The 24,063-nt window shown below is 43.9% G+C and overlaps 1 protein-coding gene across 1 annotated transcript in view; it reads left to right on the top strand.

Moving 5' to 3' along the window:
* LOC126419675 (otoferlin-like) overlaps positions 1–24,063 on the top strand; it is a 468,560-nt gene that overhangs the window by 91,942 nt on the left and 352,555 nt on the right. The window contains exon 3 of the mRNA XM_050086891.1: positions 17,747–17,938. Coding sequence (XP_049942848.1) covers positions 17,747–17,938 — 192 coding nt within the window. The remainder of the gene's footprint in view (positions 1–17,746; positions 17,939–24,063) is intronic.

Consider the following 24,063-nt stretch of genomic DNA (forward strand, 5'->3'; position numbering starts at 1 on the left):
GACATACCTGAAATGTTACCACTCTCATTATTACGTCAGATAGGTAATGCAAGTAGTAAGTTCGTCGTATTCATGATTTCCTCTTCAAAGTAACATACCGTACTTATTATTTAACCCAAAATGACATTAAAAATTTAAGTTATTCACGAGCAGCTAGTTGAGAATATGTATGAACTTCAAATGACACGACGAACCGTTTCGTTCTGCATATGGATTCAAACCCAGGTCAGGCAGATTAAGCAAAGATTTCGTGACTGACGTCATTCCTGATTAGACATACAGAGAGTGATATACCTCGATTTTAGACAGTATCAATTAGCAAATACCAACTTTAAATTACATTACGCAAACATTTTAAACGGACCCGAATTCCTACCCAGCTCCTATTGTCCCTGTTAGCGAACTACAAAAGATGTTAAATATTGCTTCTTAACGAGTAACTTATTTGAAATGCCGTGAGGTAAAGCTTTTTGTTGGACAGGGATTCGAACCCAGAACCTAATCGGATAGATACCGAAGCACAATCAACTGTGACATTTCGCATTTTCTGAGCAGTAGCTGGATGTTTTAACTGAAATGACGAGACGAAACATTAATTTTTTCCTTCCCAGGACTCCAGCCCGGCACCTATCGCTGTTATATTCCAGAGAAAACGAACGTTAAGTATGGGTTTGTTGCACCAGCAGCGACATGTGAGCATGTTTGAACTAGAAATAATATGACGAAGAGTTCAGTGCTGACTGGGAATAGAGCCCCAAACATATCGTTGGTGACTACACGCCAAGAGACGTCAGCTACCGATTTTTTCTCCACCAGCAGCTCGGAATAACATCTTGTTGAACTTACAGTGACCTCGCAAATAGTTCTGCGTCTCACTGGGAGTTAAAAACGTCAAATATCGTTGGTGTTGACAACAAATGAAAATACATAAAAAATCGAAATTATTATCCACCAGCAGATAGGTGTTCTCATGCTAGATCTTGATAATACATAATGAAATCTTCAGTGCCGGGCCAGGATTCGAACCCATTCACGCGCAGTATGTGGAGATGTTGAGGAATCTGCAGTTTTGAACAAACAACAAATTGTAGTCGAGCTGTATTGCCACGAAGGGAACAAATTCCGCGTTAAGGGCGGTCTGAGTTGCATTCCCAGTTCAGAAACAATTCTATCGACATACAGAAGCTCAAATCAAATATGGAATAAGTGTCCTGTGAGCCTACATAGCGTTTGTTTCGTCACTAGAAATAAATAACTAGTATAAGAAAGGTTACTGGTGATAGAGTTTCTACATGTCGCCACTCCAGGCTTTACTGTGGCTGAACCTAACGTCTACTTGGTAGAGAAGGAATATCATTTGTAATGTGAATTTCAGACCACAATGCCATTATATCTTCTTCACTTGGTGTAGCCAGAAGAGAATGGAATCTGTCTCTCCCTATATAAAATCACTGACCGAAGTTGGAATCGAACCCAGACCATAGATATATGAATCTCTCATCAGCCCAACTGACCACCAAACCCTCTTCTGAGGGTCTAATTTTTCTGTCATAACGCCGTTGTGCCACACTGGTTCAGAATTCTGACACACAGGCTCCCTGTATCAATTTGCAGCATGTTCAGTAAATTCATTTACTGGGTTGACCGAATCACCATGAACTAGCTGCCTCGGCTACCCAGTACATACATTCAACTTTATTTTGTAATCACCAAAATAAAATCACGTAACTGCCACCAACACAGAACTGCCAACAGTGTAGGATGCAGAAAATTAAATGGGAAGTGTTCCTTTCCACTTGAGCTACTCTATTGCGCTATCTGTTTGTTGAAAACGTCGTGCAGTGCAAAAGAAAAGGTATAACTGTTTGTCTCTCATAAGTATTGACCTGGCCACATGCATTACCCCACAGCGCTGTGGACTGCAGAAGTTCTGGAGGAATTGGTTTTGACTTCTGGAGCTGTTACAGCTATGTGTCGGCTAGTAGCGTAATGTCAAGTATCGCGCACGGTAGGTAAGATGTCGCGAGTTGGAGTACATTCACTGCTGTATTTTTTAAAACGCAATTCTGCTGTCTGCTAAAGTTATCCATCTAATGGAACTAGTAACATAATTACCTTCACTTATCAACCCAAAATAGTCGTATTGGAAAAAGGGCTAACTTCTGCGACATTTTGTTCTTTTCAGGTTTAACAGACAGCCAGAGAGTAGATGCATCTCGAAACTTTTGTATTATGTATGGGTAGAGCGCATCGTGCCAAAATACGTCGGAAAAGTATTTTCTATATCAGCTGTCACCTGGTAGTGGCATTTTATTCTTCTTCAAACCTTGTTTGAGAGCTTTAACGCAGAACAAGTTCTCTACATGCATGTAATCAATAAACTGCATGTGCATTTTCAGGCTGTTATAGATAACATCAGAGAATTCGCATATATCGTTGATGATTAATATCTCTCTCATGTTTACTATTGTTTTAACAACATTAACGGAAACCTTACGAAAATTGTGAACTGCATTATAAAAAATGAAATAAAACTACCCACGATAAACTTACGACGAAAGTCTGTTATAATACAACTGAGTATCTGTACACAAGCGTGCCTCTATCGACATGAATTGGTATAATACTACTCACTTAGATTTTGATTGGGTTAGAGTTTAATTGGTATGCTGTGTCATACTCAAGATGTATGCAAATGTGGCATTTCATAACTAAAGTTATGTATTCCTAGAAACCCAAAATTTGCTTGTCATCAGCAGAAAGAGGCGTTACCTGTTGTGCAGCATTGTAAGTTTTTCACCATTGCACTATGAGCCGAAAGTATTTTCTTGCGATTTCCTTATCGATGTTTGATCTGACTGTTTGTAGCTCTTTCATAGAAGGGATAAAAACGCTATACTCACTGAGACTGGAACTGTGCACCATAACAGACGCTGTTTCACAGGTCAGCACATTACCACAGAGCTGGCGACGAAGTATGTGTCTCAACTTCCTCTCACGAGACCAATAGTGGCTACAACTCGTGAACCGCTATTTGAAGGACGAGATTAGTTGCGATTTCCACGTGCAACGACTTTCCTGGGCTGAAAACCGTAAATTTACAATATTTTGTTACACCTCAAGCGATAACAAGTCAGATTTTTCAATGGAAATAACAAGTAAAATCAAGTGAACTTTGAGGCTTAATTCCGTGCACACCAGGAAGTAACTCGTCGATCACAGAGTTGCCAAACATACATTGCCTTGTTGCCAAATCTCAGTTACAATACCAGCAGGAAGAAGACGAACCGATGTGATCTGACAGCGGGCTGGGAAGTGACCATAGCTGGTGTCTCCAAGTCGCAGCTGCAACGGCTTGGAATACGTAATGCGTCTGATTCGCATCTCTGTAGCTAGGTTTAGGGACTGGAGCGTAGTTACTAATAATACTCAGAACTGACTGCAAACTATGCATCATGAATCAGTAACTCTCGTAGTTGTTTTTATATTTCTTTCGTTAGTGTACTCAAAACTAAGAAATTAATTTACAGACGTTTTCGTGCCTCGCCGATAGTCGAGCGCAACAAACAAATAAAAATAAAAAAAAGAATGTGTGTGTGTGTGTGTGTGTGTGTGTGTGTGTGTGTGTGTGTGTGTGTGTGTGTGACAGAGAGAGAGAGAGAGAGAGAGAGAGAGAGAGAGAGAGAGAGAGAGATAAAAATCAAAAAGAATGAGAGAGAGTAAAAAATTGTAAAGAAATTGAATCATGGAATCCAAAGAACTCTTTCATTAAAATGACACGTTCCACATCATTACGATAATCGTGTTCATGATCTATGAAACAAGAATTAATCTAATGTAATCTAATCTAATCATATCGTATTGATGACTAGCCATGAAGAGTCATGAATTACCGAAGTTTTTGCCAATACCAGTAACCAAATTTAACCTTGAAAATAAAAGACGACAATTTTTGTAATAAACCGGGACTTCTGTCAAGACCCTTTCGTCCCTGTTAATTAACCACGAAAAATGTCTGATATACCTCTATTCTGAAGTAACAAAGTGTGCATTCATTTAAAGATGAAGTGCATGATGTGAAGTTCCGTGACAGAGATACGAACCCATCATGGTTCCTTCCCTGTCTACGGAATACTTTTCAGCTTAATAACAAACATCAGTAATTACTCGTAGATTACATTAAAACTAAAGTAGTTGATGAAGACGTTACTTGATAACAAAAACGCGGTGCCTTTCTTCATTTACTTGCGCCTAGAAATGGCTATCGAGTACTGCCAAACCCAAAGGCAAGAGATCTTACTGCCTTCCGACATACGTCGCTGTCAGTTCTTCCATATGATTTGGTCGACATAACCTGTTTCAGGTTGTGTATGACAGACAATGTTTTAGAAAGTCAGTTGTTTTCCTTTGCAATAAACAGAAAGATTTTCATTCTAAGTGTCCAAGTACAAAATTTTCGCAATATTAGTTCATATTTAATATTCGCTTCTATAATGTAGGAAAGTATTTCACAATTGCAAAACTGGCATCCGACTCATTGACCTTACACTTCGTCGCTGACCATAAATTCTGGCTCAGAGTGACACCAGATTAAGTAACCTAATGTAGCGAAGACTATTTGCCAGTTCTCTTTCTCACCGGAAAATATGCAATTCACTCATTGGGCTCCATAAGTACACTGTAACAGTAATTTCTGTGTATATGCAATGCATACGGGTTAGAATTTAGTGGTGGTCTCTCTTCCACTTCTGTATACAATATGCCTGACCTGAACGGGCCCCTTATCATTACAGGCCCTGGGCAGTGCAACATCATGCTGACAACAGTAATGTGCTTATACTGACAACCTGACTCATCGTTTTATCTGATTTTGTAATCATTTAAATAAAACAACATGACCTTCCAGTGGGAGACATTTCGTCCCTCTTTTCCTTTTGTGAAATTTGTCAGTAAGCTTTTTGCCTTTCAATCAGTGAAATGCGGCAGAATTCGTCCGGTAAATGATTCACAAACGACGATTTAGTGCCGTTAAGACGATTTCTTTAAACGTCAGAAGCCTGCACATAGGTGCAATCGATTTTGAGGAGCAAAGTGTTTGTTATCGTACTTTTGTGACAGGTGGGCATACGTGATTTCAAAGGACTTTTTATTGTACTGAAATAATATTTTGTCGCAGAGCAACAAGGTAAGTGTTTTTTCCGTATATATTTTGTAGGAAACTGTAATCGTGATGGAAGATTATACACCTGAATGTTTGACACAACTCGTAGGAGAAAACTCTGCATATTAAACGAACCCCGCGCCTCCTCTCCATATCCTCCTATGACACGAGCACGTGATTCTCCTCGCATACCGCTACAGAGCTGTTCCTAGCACAGCTGAGAATTGGCAACATCGTCACAATCATTAGGCAAAACTGTGACAGTGCAATCACTTCCGCGTATGGTACTGATGTGACTCGCTAAATTCACTTGATATCCCCTTTCCTTTTGAATGACTCATGCTATATAATCCTCGTGTAAACTAAGACACTGAGACAGAAAATTCACTTTTTGTGCCTAAAGAAATACTATTCTTCACATAAGTGACAAGTGATTGAAAGTAAGGGGGGAAACGCAATGGAAATAAATGAAAGGTGCAGAAAAGCAGGGCAGTTCTACAAATGCATTAGGGGGCTTATTTGGAGCAAGGAGGTGCCACAGAAATCCAAGGGAATTATATACCGAACCTACTTTGTCCCCATATTGGCATACGGAAGTGAGACATGGGTAATGCACAAAAGCGACAAAAGTAGAATACAGGCTAGTGAAATGAAGTTCCAGAGGAGCAGGTTGGGTGTAACAAGACGAGACAGATTGCGAAATGTGTATGTGAGGGAAAGACTAAAGGAGGAACCAGTACAGGACAGTATAGAAAAATCAAGACTGCAGTGGTATGGACACATGAAGAGAATGGATGAGGGAAGAATTCCAAAGAGGATGTTTGATCTGCAACTGGAGGGGAAGAGGCCCAGAGGAAGACCAAGAGATAGATGGGTGAAGGGAGTGAAGGAATGTGTGACGAGAAGAGGAGAGAACTGGACGAAGGTGGAAGAGGAGGAATGGTGGAAAGACAGAACACGATGGAGAGGCTTGTGTTCCCGACAGACCCAGCCAGTGGCTGGAAACTGTCCAAGATGATGATGATGATGCGTTATGAGACTGAACGGCAAATACCAAGATGAGTGTGGCGTACAGGCAGCAGTGTGTCCGTAGCCCGGTCGTACCGCCCGTGTCTTTGGTCAGAACGGCTCAATCAGTCGTCAGTTGTAGCCTTGGTAGGGGCCAGCGTATGCGAGCTTTTTTTTCTGGTATATTTTATGGAGCTGCGAATTTCCAGAAAAAATTCTGTATCGAAATCGGAAGAAAACCTTTAGACATCAAATCCTCTTGGTAGCTCGACTCAGTAAGAACAAATGGTCATAAATCCTGGCTTTCTGACTGACAAGGTGCTTCACAATCCCAGCGTCTCTGAAGAAATTCGAATCGACCATCAGCGATACGAATTTCAATATTGTTCTTCACTTAAGACTCACATGCCAGGGTGATAAGTATGAAGGAAATGAACCTCTTGATTACTATAGGGCCTCTATGCTAAATTTCCACAGAAGCAATTAGGAACTCCCTGCAGACATTTGCTAACAGTGGCTCTAGCAACTTACTTTTTCTCTGGGTAGCTTCAAATATGGGCAATTTTGTCGCCTTAAATTCAATTGAATATTTTAAATATCACTTGTGAACAGCGTTCACTTCTCCATTGATTAAGGTATAGACCTCAAAACAAGCAATTTGCCTGAGTAGCTATAGAGCAGGTTCTAATAGGTATTGACACAATCTTTTGCATCCATTTACCATAGAGAATCAAAGAAAGAAATCAAACACATTACATCGCATTTACTCTCTGTGCCTTGACTAACACATATGAATCCATGACAATAATAAATTATTTGAGGAACCTCTCGTGAAAGGAAAAGAACTGAATGTGACGCTTTAACTGTAGTGCACTGGATCAGAAACAACGAAATTAATTCTGTGCCACATTGATGTATTGCATTCTAGTATAATAAAATAATCATCAAATAAAAACGGTTTTGTGCCTCCTTTGCTATCAAGAGTGAAACACAAATCGAAGGCCCTTCAGTCTGGAACCGCGTGACCGCTACGGTCGCAGGTTCGAATCCTGCCTTGGGCATGGATGTGTGTGATGTCCTTTGGTTAGTTAGGTTTAAGTAGTTCTAAGTTCTAGGGGACTGATGACCACAGATGTTAAGTCCCGTAGTGCTCAGAGCCATTTGAACAAATCGTAGACAGATTTTATGGGTCACCACTCAACAACATTGAAGCATTTTACATGGTCGAGAGTGCGGAGTGGAGCAGACGTTGTCGGCAGAAGGCGAGACAATGCAGTGTCTCAGCCCCCGCCGGTAGGCAGCAAACGGGTCCCAGAGAACTCAGACACATGCGGTGTTCAGAGGCAGATGGTCGGCAAAGAAATCTTTCACTAAAACGTTGTTGGACCAAACTGTTATTACCAGTGTGACAGAAAGCGAAATCTATTGTAGATTCGCTTGAATTACACTCATAGCTTCAGTACCGAGAGGAAAGGGGCGATAAAAACTTTGTAGACGTGTGCTTTTAGTTACCAGACGTCGTATCAGCTAGTCTCGCGTTTTACCTCAAGACTACCGTCGTAGTCAAGAATAAAGTACTAAGACTGAAGTCAAGACTTCCTCTGGGAAGTGCCGCAGTCTACAGTGTTGCCAGATCGAGCATATTGCCGGACATAGGATTCTGAGAGGAGCACGACTGTATTGCCCACTTTACGTGAACGACTCGGCGGTCAGCTTTTTGCTCTAAGACTGTATCTGCAACACATATTGCACGCTGAAGACCCAGAAGAATTAAAAAACAAAAGTAGTTTATGAGAGCAACGTTAACTATAGCGTTCATGGTATTCATAGTATTGGATACGTGTGTGCAAACGCCTTCCAATGCCCACTAAAGGAAGACAAGGATACACAGTCTAGCTTCGATATTATAAATTCGCGTCAGTTTTCGGATAAACTCAGACTTAGGTTCATAATCATTTAGAATATTTAGCAGTACTGTACCCATTGGGGTTAAACTCGTTTGCAACCAATGATTCTCACAGCTACAGGAACACTACTTGTGATACCTCATAGACCAAATACTTAAGCAGTGCTATCAGACGAAAAGATCAACCTGACACAAACTGTGGGAAGTTTCTTTTACAACCTTCGTACCTGGATAATGAGCTTTTTCCTATTTGAGATGTCTGTGAACATTGCTGATTGAGACGATTTAAGACGAAACTAAATTCCTTCAGCTACGACAATGTTTCAAGAAATCGTCTTAACGGCACTAAATCGTGGTTTGTGAATCGTTTACCGGCCGTACTCTGCCGCATTTCGCTGGCTGGAAGGCAAAAGGCTTACTGACAAATTTCACAAAAGGAAAAGAGGGACGAAATGTCTCCCACTGGAGGGTCATGTTGTTTTATTTAAATGATTACAAATTCAGGTAAAACGAAGAGTGCCGGCCGAAGTGGCCGAGCGGTTAAAGGCGCTACAGTCTGGAACCGCACGACCGCTACGGTCGCAGGTTCGAATCCTGCCTCGGGCATGGATGTGTGTGATGTCCTTAGGTTAGTTAGGTTTAAGTAGTTCTAAGTTCTAGGGGACTTATGACCACAGCCGTTGAGTCCCATAGTGCTCAGAGCCATTTTTGAAAACGAAGAGTCAGGTTGTCAGTATAAGCACATTACTGTTGTCAGTATGATGTTGCACTGCCCAGGGCCTGTAATGATAAGGGGCCCGTTTAGGTCAGGCATATTGTATACAGAAGTGGAAGAGAGACCACCACTAAATTCTAACCTGTATGCATTGCATACACACAGAAATTACTGTTACAGTGTACTTATGGAGCCCAATGAGTGAATTGCGTATTTTCCGATGAGAAAGAGAACTGGTAAACAGTCTTCGCTACATTAGGTTACTTAATCTGGTGTCACTCTGAGCCAGAATTTATGGTCAGCGAAGAAGTGTAAGGTCAATGAGTCGGATGCCAGTTTTGCAATTGTGAAATACTTTCCTACATTATAGAAGCGAATATTAAATATGAACTAATATTGCGAAAATTTTGTACTTGGATACTTAGAATGAAAATCTTTCCGTTTATTGCAAAGGAAAACAATTGATTTTCTAAAACATTGTCTGTCATACACAACTTGAAACAGGTTATGTCGACCAAATCATATGGAAGAACTGACAGCGACGTATGTCGGAAGGCAGTAAGATCTCTTGCCTTTGGGTTTGGCAGTACTCGATAGCCATTTCTAGGCGCAAGTAAATGAAGAAAGGCACCGCGTTTTTGTTATCAAGTAACGTCTTCATCAACTACTTTAGTTTTAAAGTAATCTACGAGTAATTACTGATGTTTGATATTAACCTGAAAAGTATTCTGTAGACAGAGAAGGAACTGTGATGGGTTCGTATCTCTGTCACGGAACTTCACATCATGCACTTCATCTTTAAATGCATGCACACTTTGTTACTTCAGAATAGAGGTATATCAGACATTTTTCGTGGTTAATTAACAGGGACGAAAGGGTCTTGACAGAAGTCCCGGTTTATTACAAAAATTGTCGTCTTTTATTTTCAAGGTTAAATTTGGTTACTGGTATTGGCAAAAACTTCGGTAATTCATGACTCTTCATGGCTAGTCATCAATACGATATGATTAGATTAGATTACATTAGATTAATTCTTGTTTCATAGATCATGAACACGATTATCGTAATGATGTGGAACGTGTCATTTTAATGAAAGAGTTCTTTGGATTCCATGATTCAATTTCTTTACAATTTTTTACTCTCTCTCATTCTTTTTGATTTTTATCTCTCTCTCTCTCTCTCTCTCTCTCTCTCTCTCTCTCTCTCTCTCTCTCTCTCTGTCACACACACACACACACACACACACACACACACACACACATTCTTTTTTTTATTTTTATTTGTTTGTTGCGCTCGACTATCGGCGAGGCACGAAAACGTCTGTAAATTAATTTCTTAGTTTTGAGTACACTAACGAAAGAAATATAAAAACAAATACGAGAGTTACTGATTCATGATGCATAGTTTGCAGTCAGTTCTGAGTATTATTAGTAACTACGCTCCAGTCCCTAAACCTAGCTACAGAGATGCGAATCAGACGCATTACGTATTCCAAGCCGTTGCAGCTGCGACTTGGAGACACCAGCTATGGTCACTTCCCAGCCCGCTGTCAGATCACATCGGTTCGTCTTCTTCCTGCTGGTATTGTAACTGAGATTTGGCAACAAGGCAATGTATGTTTGGCAACTCTGTGATCGACGAGTTACTTCCTGGTGTGCACGGAATTAAGCCTCAAAGTTCACTTGATTTTACTTGTTATTTCCATTGAAAAATCTGACTTGTTATCGCTTGAGGTGTAACAAAATATTGTAAATTTACGGTTTTCAGCCCAGGAAAGTCGTTGCACGTGGAAATCGCAACTAATCTCGTCCTTCAAATAGCGGTTTACGAGTTGTAGCCACTATCGGTCTCGTAAGAGGAAGATAAGACACATACTTCTTCGCCAGCTCTGTGGTAAGGTACTGACCCGTCTGTTATGGTTCACAGTTCCAGTCTCAGTGAGTGTAGCGTTTTCATTCCTTCTATGAAAGAGCTACAAACAGTCAGATCAAATATCGATAAGGAAATCGCAAGAAAATACTTTCGGCTCATAGTGCAATGGTGAAAAACTTACTAAGCTGAACAACAAGTAACGCCTCTTTCCGCTGCTGACAAGCAAATTTTGGGTTTCTAGGAATACATAACTTTATTTATGAAATGCCACATTTGCATACCTGTTGAGTATGACAGCATACCAATTAAACACAGACCCAATCGAAATCAAAGTGAGTAGTATTTTACTAATTCGTACCGACAGAGACATGCTTCTGCACAGATACTCAGTTTTATCAAAACAGACTTTCGTCGTAAGGTTATCGAGGGTAGTTTTATTACATTTCTTATAATAAAGTGCACAATTTTCGTAAGGTTTCTTTTAGTGTTGTTAAAACAGTAATAAACATGAGAGAGAAATTCATCATCAACGATATATGCAAATTCTCTGATGTTATCTCTAACATTCTGACAATGCACATCCAGTTTATTGATTACATGCATGTAGAAAACTTGTTCTGAGTTAAAGCTGTCAAACAAGGTTTGAAGAAGAATAAAATGCCTCTAGCAGACGACAGTTAATGTAGAAATACGGTTGTGACTATTTTGGCACGATGCGCTCTCCCCACACATAATACAAAAGCTTCGAGATGCATCTGCGGCCTGGCCGTCTAATAAACTTGAAAAGAACAAAATGTCGCAGAAGTTAGCCATTTTTCCACATGAGGCTATTTTGGGTTGAGAAGTGAAGGGAATTATGTTCAAAGTTCCATTAAATTGGTAACTTCAGCAGACAGCAGAATTGCGTTGTAAAAAATGTAGAAGCGAATGTAATAGAACCCACCACTTTTTATCTACAGTGCGCGACACTTACCGTGACGCTACTAGCTGTCGTCTAACTGCAGCACCTCCAGAAGTCAAGAAGAGTTTCTCCAGAACTTGCGCGTTCCACAGTGCTGTGGTATAATGCATATGGCCGGATCTAGACTTCTGAGAGACAGACAGTTACAGCTTTTCTTTTGCACTGCAGGACGTTTTCAACAAACACATAGCGCAATAGAGTAGCTCAAATGGAACGGAACACTTCCTATTAAAATTTCTGCATCCTACACTATTAGCAGTTCGGTGTAGGTGGCAGTTACGTGATTTTATTTCGGTGATTACAAAATAGTCGAATGTATGCACTGGGCAGCCGAGGCAGCTAGTTCATGGCGATATGGTCAACCAAGTAAATGATTGTACTGAACATGCTGCAAACCACTACAGGGAGCCTGTGGGTCAGAATTCTCATCGAGTGTGCCGCATGGTTGTTATGATAGATAAATGAGTTGTATGGCAGAGGAGTTGGTGGTCCGTTGGATTGATGCCGGGTACCTGTGCTGCTGGTGTGGGTTCGATTCCAGCTTCTACCGACGATTTTTAATAGGAATAGATAGACTCTGTTCTCTTCTGGCTACTCAAAGTGAAGAAGATATAATGGCATAGTGATCTGAAATTCACATTAAACATGATATTCCTTCTCTACCATGTAGACGTTAGGTTGAACCACAATAAGTCAGGATTGGCGAAATGTGGGAACTCTATCACCAGTAACCTTTCTTATACTAGTTATTTATTTCTAATAACGAAACAAACGCTATGTAGGGTCACAGGACCCTTATTCCATCTTTTATTTGAGCTTTTGTATGTCGATAAAATTGGTTCTGAACTTGGAATGCAACTCAGACCGCCCTTAACGCGGAATTTGTTCCCTTCGTGACAATACAGCTCGACTACAATTTGTTGTTTGTTCAAAACTGCAGATTCCTCATCTCCACATATTGCGCGTGAATGGGTTCGAATGCTGGCCCGGTACTAAAGTTTTCATTATGTATTATCAAGCTCTAGCATGAGAACACTTATCTGCTGGTGGATAATAATTTTGATTTTTAATGCATTTTCATTCGTTGTCAACACTAACGACATCTGACGTTTTTGACTCTCAGTCAGACACACAACTAGTTGAGAGATCACTGTAAGTTCAAGGATGTTATTCCGAGTGGAGAAAAAATTCGGTAGCTGACGTCTCTCTGTGTGTAGTCAACAACGATATTTGTGGGGTTCGATTCCCAGTCAGCACTGAACTCTTCGTCATATTATTTCTAGTTCAAACATGCTCACATGTCGCTGCTGATGTAACAAACCCATATTTAACGTTCGTTTTGTCTAGAATATAACAGCGATAGGTTCCGGGTTGGAGTCCTGGGATGGAAAAAAATAATGTTTCGTCTCGTCATTTCCATTAAAACATCTAGCTACTGCCGCGAATATCCGATATGTCACAGTTGATTGAGCTTCGATAACAATCCGATTAGTTTCTGGGTTCGAATCCCTGTCCAACACAAAGCTTTACCTCACGGCGTTTCAAGTAAGTTACTTGTGAAGAAGCAATATTTAACATGCTGGGTAAGAATTCGCGTCCTTAAAAATGTTTACGTTATGTAATTTAAAGTTGATATTTGCTAACTGATACTGTCTTAAATCGAGGTATATCACTCTCTGTATGCCTAGTCATGAATGACTGCTAGTTTCCGTCAGTCACGAAATCTTAGTCTGCGTGACCTGGGATTGAATCCATATGCAGAACGAGACGGTTCGTCGTGTCATTTGAAGTTCATACAAATTCTCAACTAGCTGCTCGTGAATTACTTAATTTTTAATGTCATTTTGTGTTAAATAACAAGTACGGTATGTTACTTTGAAGAGGAAATCATGGATACGACGAACTTACTACGTAATAATGAGAGTGGTAACATTTCAGGTATGTCATTTATTGTAATAAATGTGAGCTTACAAGCCTTAAGGACAGTCTTATCTGTGATAAGGTGTTCCCTGATATTTGTGGTATCATGGTATTACCTTACATCTTGAGTTATTGCGATATAGAGCAGAGTTTTCTAGTGGTGACTTGTTGGAGCCATTTTCAATAGTCAAACGACTGTACCAAGGACCGATTAGAGGACCTGCTACACAGCTACGTTATGAGGGTTGCATGCGAATCAGGCGAAATGCAATTCAGGTCATTTGGATACTTTTGAGCATTATTGTACAATGGCAGACTCACTCCTCCGATAAAAATAGGTCGATCCGTACGTCAAGGTTCCCTCTATCAACGATTTTGTACGCCTTTTAGAATCCTTGCTATGTGGACTAAGACAACGTTTCGTAGGGTTGTCCATAGATCGCTACCGATTCTGTTGCACGGCCTATGCTGACGATGTAGTCATCTGTTTACGTAATGCCGACGATGTTCGAGCTGTTATGACGTGGGTAGCGACTTATGGTGAGGCGTCGGGTAGCGCTTTAAACGTACGTAAGTCACAAGTTATGTTCATTGGCACGGGACTTCCCGTGGAGTGCGTTACACCTCTCACCACTGTTGATACCATTCGCTGTTTGGGAATAGATTTTTCATCTGATCTCCGGCGTTCAGCCACCATCAACTGCCGACGCCTCCTTTTAATGATCAGAGCAGGTCTTATGGACCATCGCCGTCGCTCCCTAGACATTCTCCAACGAACCCGGTATGTCAATATACACTCCTGGAAATGGAAAAAAGAACACATTGACACCGGTGTGTCAGACCCACCATACTTGCTCCGGACACTGCGACAGGGCTGTACAAGCAATGATCACACGCACGGCACAGCGGACACACCAGGAACCGCAGCATTTGTGCACCGCCGCCGTCAGTGTCAGCCAGTTTGCCGTGGCATACGGAGCTCCATCGCAGTCTTTAACACTGGTAGCATGCCGCGACAGCGTGGACGTGAACCGTATGTGCAGTTGACGGACTTTGAGCGAGGGCGTATAGTGGGCATGCGGGAGGCCGGGTGGACGTACCGCCGAATTGCTCAACACGTGGGGCGTGAAGTCTCCACAGTACATCGATGTTGTCGCCAGTGGTCGGCGGAAGGTGCACGTGCCCGTCGACCTGGGACCGGACCGCAGCGACGCACGGATGCACGCCAAGACCGTAGGATCCTACGCAGTGCCGTAGGGGACCGCACCACCACTTCCCAGCAAATTAGGGACACTGTTGCTCCTGGAGTATCGGCGAGGATCATTCGCAACCGTCTCCATGAAGCTGGGCTACGGTCCCGCACACCGTTAGGCCGTCTTCCGCTCACGCCCCAACATCGTGCAGCCCGCCTCCAGTGGTGTCGCGACAGGCGTGAATGAAGGGACGAATGGAGACGTGTCGTCTTCAGCGATGACACTCGCTTCTGCCTTGGTGCCAATGATGGTCGTATGCGTGTTTGGTGCCGTGCAGGTGAGCGCCACAATCAGGACTGCATACGACCGAGGCACACAGGGCCAACACCCGGCATCATGGTGTGGGGAGCGATCTCCTACACTGGCCGTACACCACTGGTGATCGTCGAGGGGACACTGAATAGTGCACGGTACATCCAAACCGTCATCGAACCCATCGTTCTACCATTCCTAGACCGGCAAGGGAACTTGCTGTTCCAACAGGACAATGCACGTCCGCATGTATCCCGTGCCATCCAACGTGCTCTAGAAGGTGTAAGTCAACTACCCTGGCCAGCAAGATCTCCGGATCTGTCCCCCATTGAGCATGTTTGGGACTGGATGAAGCGTCGTCTCACGCGGTCTGCACGTCCAGCACGAACGCTGGTCCAACTGAGGCGCCAGGTGGAAATGGCATGGCAAGCCGTTCCACATGACTACATCCAGCATCTCTACGATCGTCTCCATGGGAGAATAGCAGCCTGCATTGCTGCGAAAGGTGGATATACACTGTACTAGTGCCGATATTGTGCATGCTCTGTTGCCTGTGTCTATGTGCCTGTGGTTCTGTCAGTGTGATCATGTGATGTATCTGACCCCAGGAATGTGTCAATAAAGTTTCCCCTTCCTGGGACAATGAATTCACAGTGTTCTTATTTCAATTTCCAGGAGTGTATGTATCGCATCCCGAGTTTCCCATGTAGCTCAAGTTTTGCCTTTCCCGCTTACTGTGGCACGTTGCATGTTGGCAGCTCTGGGCTGTTGTTCAAAGTTAACTATGCAACCCTTACTCTTCCCCGTGAACGAGGTGGGATAGGTCTGTTTCACGTGCCGGATAGAGCTCGCGCCCTTTTTGTTAGCTCCCAGATGACGGTATGGACACGTTGCCCTACGAGCCTCACTGGTCTCCTCCTGTCGGCATATACGCCGGTCTCACTGTCAGCCCCAGTGATGATCTCGGATGTTCCGGACCAGTTCCATTATATAAGATACTTCTTTCTTGAACTCAGTTATCTACGCCTCATCTTACCAAGACAGCTTTTACTCAAGACAAAGGCAGTACACAATGTCCTCCAATTAGGTCGTCCACCAATCTCCATTGAACAAAAGTTCCCCCAGGTTGACTGGCGTCATATATGGAGCGCGGTGTTCGCCTGTTACCTTGACACGAATGTTCAATCTGTCTGGTACATAACTGTCAATGGTAAGCCTACCAACCAATCTCCCCTTCATCGTATCCATCTCGCCCAATCACCTCTATGTTCCAGGTGTGGAGTGCCAGACAATGACGAACATCGGTTTGTTTGCGGACCGGCGGCGGAGGTTTGGCAATTGATTCGTCGTATTGTTGGTTTTCTAACGCGGGTCATTCCGCATCGGATTACTCCCCTTTCATTATTATTTCCGAAACGTGACTATTTTCCTCGGACAAAGACCAGTGCTGTGAATTGGATTCGCGGGAATGCCATTCACTACCTATTTGGACAAACTGTAGACTCTGTACTCGATTTTTGGACATACCTCAATGACCGTCATTATGTCGTTGTCCGTCACACAAAATACAGAGAATTTTTCTTGAACTTCCTTTGGAGTGCTTTCCATGACCCGCCTCGCAACTGGAATGTGTTAAGCCAAGAGAGAAGAAGGTTTCCTGTTTCTGAACAACTGAACGGAACACATCAATTTCGAGAAGACGTGACTCAGCATATTACCAGCGGGGCGTAGATGGCCTCTGATCAACTACACAACAAAAATAAACAAAAAATAAATAAATAAAAATAAAAATAAATTTCAGAAAAAGGAAGATTTTGTTTTGTTTGTAAGGATAGCCCTAACCTTGATTTCCCATATTTCCCCTGGTATATAGGCAGCTCTCTGAGGTAGGTTTAGTCAGGAGCCAACGCCTGAAGTGCACCAGATTTTTTTGTTATAGGATGAAAATTGGCGGTGGCACTTGGTTTTTTTTAAGTTCCATTTTCTAAGGGGCTTTAAAATAAGAGAGAAAAAAGCGGTAAAAAACAAAAAAATAAAAACAAAAAAGTTAAAAAAGATGGATAGAGCGTCTGCCATGTAAGCAGGAGATCCCGGATTCGAGTCCCAGTCGGGGTACACATTTTCAACATGTCTCCAATGAAGTATATCAACGACTGTTTGCAGCTAGGGTGTCCATTTCCATATCGTTTCAAAAATTAATGTGGCTATTCTTTAGCACATTATAGTGTTCCGTTTCAGTAGCCAGTATCTGAGAACTGCAGACTTCATCAAATTCTTCCCTCTGCTTAGCAGATAGAAATGTTTGTTTTTTTGTAAACATCAAGTGGATGGTGCTGTGTAATGGAGGCAGACGCTATTTTAGCTCGGCAGAGTTGGTACTTAGAAAATGCCAACCTGATGAGGCGTTTCTCCATCCTTACAAGTCAGTGCACGTTGCTTGTTACAGCCCTTGCAGTGGCTTGTAGCTCACGCAGCATAGGCTGGCCAGTCAGTGATGCTAATCCGCTGCAGCTGAGTTGGAAAGTACTTCACGCATTAAGCGCTGCTACTCATTACGAGCAAGTATTGGTTGCAGCAATTCATGTAGCCAGTGGGGGGGAAGAGGAGGCTGATGAGAGAGTGAGCTTCCACCACAATGTCATCGCGGGCTTCACCAGACGCCACAAGTGAAGAGAACTTTTTTTGGCGGTTGTTGCAGCACTTCGAGTGGCCGCTAGCGCGGGCGGCGGAGGCGGGCGAGGCGGTGACTCTGACGCTGCTGCAGCACAGCCGCTACTTCGGCCGCGAGCGCGCGCTCGGCGCCTACAGCCTGCTGCTGCAGCAGGTGCTGCGCGACGGCCGCCTCGCGCTCTGCGACACCATGCTCGACTCCAACAACAAGCCGCTGCCCGTGAGTACATTCAACCACTCTAATAGTACTTCAGCAATTCAGCTATGCGTTTCGAGAGACAATGACTTTTCAGCATCTCGCCAACCGGCGACGTTATTGTGTTCAGTGTAGTGTGTGTGTGTGTGTGTGTGTGTGTGTGTGTGTGTGTGTGTGTGGCCTGACAGCAAATGAGTCGTAGCTGTCAAGCAACTTCCGCGCCAACCGCCAGCGGCGCTGTGTATCATAATAAACACATATCAAAAAAAGTTTTACGTCACCTCGGTTCCGAGAGTACCGGAACCAGTACAGAAAATTGGAATAGAGGTCAACATAAACAACATTTCCACCGTTTTTATTGCTCATGAAAACCACACATTCCATGTTGTACCACAACACAGCGAGATCTTCAGAGATGGTGGTCCAGATTGCAGTACACACACGTGCTTCTAATACCCAGGAGCACGTCCTCTTGAACTGATGCATGACTGTATTCGTCGTAGAATACTATCCACAAGTTCATCAATCTACTGTTGGTCCAGATTGTCCCACTCCTCAACGGCGATTCGGCGTAGATCCCTGAGAGCCGTTGGTGGGTCACGTCATCCATAAACAGTCCTTTTCAATATATCCCAGGCATGTTCGATAGGGTTCATGTCTGCAGAACATGCCTACCACTCTAGTCGAGCGACGTCGTTATCCTGAAGGAAGTCATTCACAATATGTGCACGATGGGGGCTCTAATTGTCGTCCATGTAGACGAATGCCTCGCCAATATGCTGCCGATATGGTTGTACCATCGGTCGGAGGATGATATTCACGTATTGTACAGCCTTTACGGCGCCTTCCTGACCACCAGCTGCGTACGTGGTCCCCAACAGATTGCCACGCCAAAACAGCAGGGAGCCACCTTGCTGCACCTGCTGGACAGTGTGTCTAAAGCGTTCAGCCTGACTGGGTTGCCTCTAAACACGTCTCCGACGACTGTCTGGTTGAAGGTACATGCGACACTCATCGGTGAAGAGAACGTCATGCCAATCCTAAGCGGTTCATTTGGCATGTTGTCGGGCCCATGTATACCGCGCTGCATGGTGTCGTGGTAGCAAAGATGGATCTCTCCATAGACGTCGCGAGTGAAGTTGCCCACAATGCAGCCAATTGCGCACATTTTGAGTCGTAACACGACGTACTGTGTCTGCAAGAAAAGCATTATTCAACGTGGTGGCGTTGCTGTCAGTGGCCATCTAATGCACCCTTGGGTGGCTTGAGCGAGGCAAGTCATCAACAGTTCCTGTCTCTCTGTATCTCCTCCATGTCCGAACAACATGGCTTTGGTTCTCTCCGACACGCCTGGACATTTCCCTTGTTGAGAGCCCTTCCTGGCACAAAGTAACAATGCGGACGCTATCGAACCGCGGTATTGACCGTCCACACGAGCCGTGTACCTCCTTCCAGGTGGAATGACTGGAACTGATCGACTGTCATACCTCCTCCGTCTAGTAGGCGCTACTCATGCATGGTTGTTTACATCTTTGGACGGGTTTAGTGACATCTCTGAACAGTCGAAGTGACTGTGTCTGTGATACAATACACACAGTCAACGCCTATCTTCAGGAGTTCCGGGAACCGGGGTGATGCAGAACTGTTTTGATGTGTGTATTTTTACATTCTCTCGTACTGTTTAGTCTTTGGCATCTGAATGTTCATATGATTTTGTATATTCTATGTTTTTAGATTGTGTGATCATTTATGTCACTCCAGAATACAGTGTCAAGACCGTTCTTCCGACTTGCTTCTTTCTTATGAAAAGAATAGATTGCTACTGATCATACGGTGGAGATGTTGGAGACAGGCACAGCAAGAGGGCTGCTAAACAAGTAAGCTTTCACCCAAAAGACATTCTGAACTAGACAACATTCACTCACGCAAGCGCAACTCTCTCACACACACATAACCATTATCTCTAACTGCCGAATGTGTGGGAGTGTGCGTTGCGACATACACTCGCGCGAGCGCAACTCCCACACACATACTCATACACACAGACACACACACACACACACACACACACACATGACCACTGTTCTGGCAGCTGAATGTGTGCGTGTCTCCGAATGTGTGGGGGGTACTATCGAATGCTACCATTATTTTAACTTACTACACCATTGTTAAAGTTTTTTTTTTTTTTTTTTGTAATATGTTACAATACAGCATCACCGGTCTACTACGGTCTAACTGTGTTGGTGAGGCAGTAAATTTCCACAGGGCAGTGACTGCGTCACTGCAATTCACTTTGGAGGTGTGGCGGTGGGACTTGTAGTCCCGTACCACCCTCTGACGGTGACAGTACTACATGAGTCAGGCAGAAAAATTTAGCCTAACATGGACAGGTATGATTGGAAAGTATTGGACGTAGAATGGGGGCTAGTCCCGCCAAAGGATGCGTCCGTGGTGGGCGTGCCAGACCTATCGTTAGCCATGGTCGGAATCCGTTTCCTCTAGGATGGTTAGGGGAACCGGATGTCGATGCCAGCGGCGTGGAAGTGTGGTCCCAACGTGGCGTAACCCATGGACAGTGTCCCGCAAGGCATCCACTTTCTCATAGAGCCGCCGCGCGTTGTTGCGTATGGTCGTCTTTAGGGGGATGATATCCGCTTCCTCGTGGAGAGTGACAATTCTCGTGAGTGGCGGGGCGTGCAGGCTCTACCTGAGAACTTTGTTCTGCAGGCGCTGCAACGTCCGCATCCTGGTGACACTAATCGTGGCCCATGCAGCAGATCCATACGTGAGGGCAGGCAGGATAACTGTTCGGTAAATGCGGAGCTTGGTATGCAGGTTAAGTTCCCTACTGCGAAAGAGCGGGTACAAAGCCCTGGTTAGCTTTTGCCCCTTGTTGGTGACATACTCCGCATGACAGTGGAAGAGCAACTTGTGGTCCATCTGGACCCCGAGATAGGTGGTTGTCGGGGACCAGGGCACCTGCACACCTGCAATCGAGATATTGCGGAGGAGGACTGGGCGCCGTTTCGTGAAGTAAACTGCCGTAGTTTTGGCGGCATTGAGAGCTATTTTGTTTGTCCGGCACCAGGTGACAGTGGCGTCCACCTGTCGCTGGAGGCGGGCGACGACGGCGTCAGTAATGCGGCCAGTGGTGTATAGCGCTGTGTCGTCAGCGTATTGTGCAAGGTGGCACTCGGGGATGACCGGCATATCATTGACATAGATATTAAATAGGATGGGAGATAGCACCGATCCTTGCGGAGTGCCTACCGACAACTCAGCAGACACTGTTACCATAATAAAGAATTTTGTTCCGTTGAACCCTCCTTTAAAAAAATTCAAGACGTATTCATGGGATCTGCCGACCCACAAAAAGAGTTTCACAGTGAAAAATGATGCAAAATGTTCGAAATTCTCAGGATAACAAGTATAAGATATAGTGGAGATCGGGTAATACACATCGTGTACAAGAACCAACAATATGAATGGAAGATCAAGAACGAAAGCCTCGGATTAAATAGAGTGTGAGACAGTGCAGTCTTTTGCCTCTGCTGTTCAATTATTACATCGAAGAAGCAACGATGGAAGTAAAAGAAAAGATGATAGTTTGGCTTAAAATTCTTCTGTTAACCGATATTTTGGTGGTGATTGACCTGTCTGTATCATAATAAAATAAGAAGACGTGGGCCTTAATCCAAGCCTCTTGAACTGATCATGACAGCGAGGCAACTCGTCACCGAAGTCCCGGTAACACTAAGAATTTATGGAGTACATGAGATCTATAACGAAAGCAGTCCGCTCAAGGGATCGACTCCTCAAACTAGCCACCTCATGGGTGTGATTCCTCAAACTACAGTCTGGTGAAATATCTCGCTAGGAAACTACATCCCACCGAGGAACACACAGAATTGTATGAGAAGGATCAAATAATTTGTTCGACTTATACAAGGTCAGCAGTTCATATGTTTATCAGCTTTTGCATAATGTCTCTCTTGAACGTAACAATAGGACGGTTGTCATAATTAAGTGCCAATACTACCTGGTGCAGTTATGTTTATCATCTCCCTGCTTAAGCTAGTTTGGTAAATATTATGAACAAACAGACAGAGTGGCAATGGCATCCCGTCTTTCTGCACGAATTAGAGGCTTTGCGCAATTCCGCCTACGCTCCACGCTGTAGACTGCGACACGTAGACGAAGCATTGATCATTTAGCCGCTTTGGCTGAATGGAAAAGAAGACCTGCATAAGTTTCATCACCATATAACAGCTTGCATAAGAACATCCAGTTCAAGATACAACAAAAAAGGAACTGTGCTATTCCGATCCTGGACGTGAAGGATTAAAGAACTCCTTAAGGGACAACTGGAAGACGAGGTTGGCGGAAACTTATCCACAAAATCCGATATCTACACTTCCAATTCCGTCATAATTCGGCTCAGAAAAGTTCCATCCTACACCTGCTGAACGCTCGAGCCCACCTCACAGTGCTAAAAACATTCTGAAACAAGAACTGAGAAACCTGCATGACACCTTCCAAGCTGCCAATGAAACAGTGAGAGGAGACTTAAAGTTCAGTAAAAAGCTGGATACACAAAATGTAAGAAACGAACAGCTCTCGTGCTTCACTGGAGAGGCATCAAACCAGTTTTCCGAAGTGTCCGGAAGATTAATGATTTATAAACGCTCTCAAAATCACATATACAAACGACATACCGTGTGAATGTGATGCCACCTACTTTGGAGAAACCAGAAGTAGTCGTATAGCAGAGCATGAACGCAATGTTCAGTCGTGGTAGCAGAACGGAATGGCACTAGAAGAGCAGACTATTTTGTTTCAAGAAGCACGAATACTTGCTGTGGATGTGCATACGCAAAATAAGAGAGGCAATCGAAATCACGAAGCAGCCTGCCAACATCAGAAGGGAGGACGGCTACAGGCTCCCAGCTTCCTTGCTGCCAGCAATCCCGGTATGACGGGCCGCGTGTGGACACCGTGTAGCGGCCTCATAGCACACTGCGCCGATCGGCTAAACTAAAAGCCTGTGTAAAACAGAGTCGCTTCTCCGCAACTAACGGAAGGAAATGCGGACCCCATGAGTTGATCGCTGATTCGTAGCGGGTTACGAACTACCAGCAAGCCATGTAGCTCAGAAATAGTCAGTCACGTACCCCCTCCCTAATACCCTACAACTTATTTTAAGCACAATAAAAACTAGTAAATGCGACGTCGGTGGTCTAGCGTTGATATAAAAGCGATATACTGAAGCACCCACTTCTCATATAATTACTCTTTGTCCTGAGGAAGGCCAACCTAACTTTGGTGACCAGTCAGTTTATTATAGCACTTCAAGTATTTCGGAAGATGACACGTGACAGTACATCCATAATAATTTTAATGAGACAGATACCGGTCGCAGAAACCTATGTGTTTTAGCTCTTGGTAGCTTTCCCAGATGTCTACTCACAGGTCACGTAATGCCCGTACATTATGGCACGGTTGTTTGTGGACGTGGATGAGTTCGTGTTCACAATGAGCGAATTTGGTGGCTAAGACATCAAGTCACTGTAGTATGATTCTGGCTTAGTGATACGGACAGTTATCCTTCTGAAACATGCCATCGCCATCGGGGATAACGTCAAACAGGAAGAGATGTAGATGGTCTGCAATAATGGTCACGCATTCCACTGCTGTCACTTGCCTTCGATTAGTGCGGCAGGTCCCATGGAAGGCCAGGTGACAGCCCCTCACAGCATTATACTGCCACCATAGAACGGTTTGCCCCGAAACTCTTGTGTCTGCAGCAGCTCTGTACTCTGTCGTTAGATCTGCCACAGCTCGCTGCCTATCCTGTATTACAGTACACACAAGCCTCCGACCACAGCGTTCTGTGATGACGCGTGATGTCTAACATCGGGTCGACTGCTCGTGTTTAATATAGTAGAAGCACACGACTGGAGCTCGCGGACAACCGACCAGTTTCGCCGCTTTTGAGGCGCTTGTTCTTATGCGCCGTGCGCTAACAGTCTTCCCTTTGTCTCACCCTCGCTTAAACGCTTTCCTTATCTCATTATATGCCAGCAACGCCAGTAGGCGGCATTCAGCCTCGCTGTGGGCGACGGTCGTAATGCTTTGGGTGGTCAGTGTAT

Source organism: Schistocerca serialis, chromosome 1 (assembly GCF_023864345.2).
Source record: "Schistocerca serialis cubense isolate TAMUIC-IGC-003099 chromosome 1, iqSchSeri2.2, whole genome shotgun sequence".
Taxonomy (NCBI): domain Eukaryota; kingdom Metazoa; phylum Arthropoda; class Insecta; order Orthoptera; family Acrididae; genus Schistocerca; species Schistocerca serialis.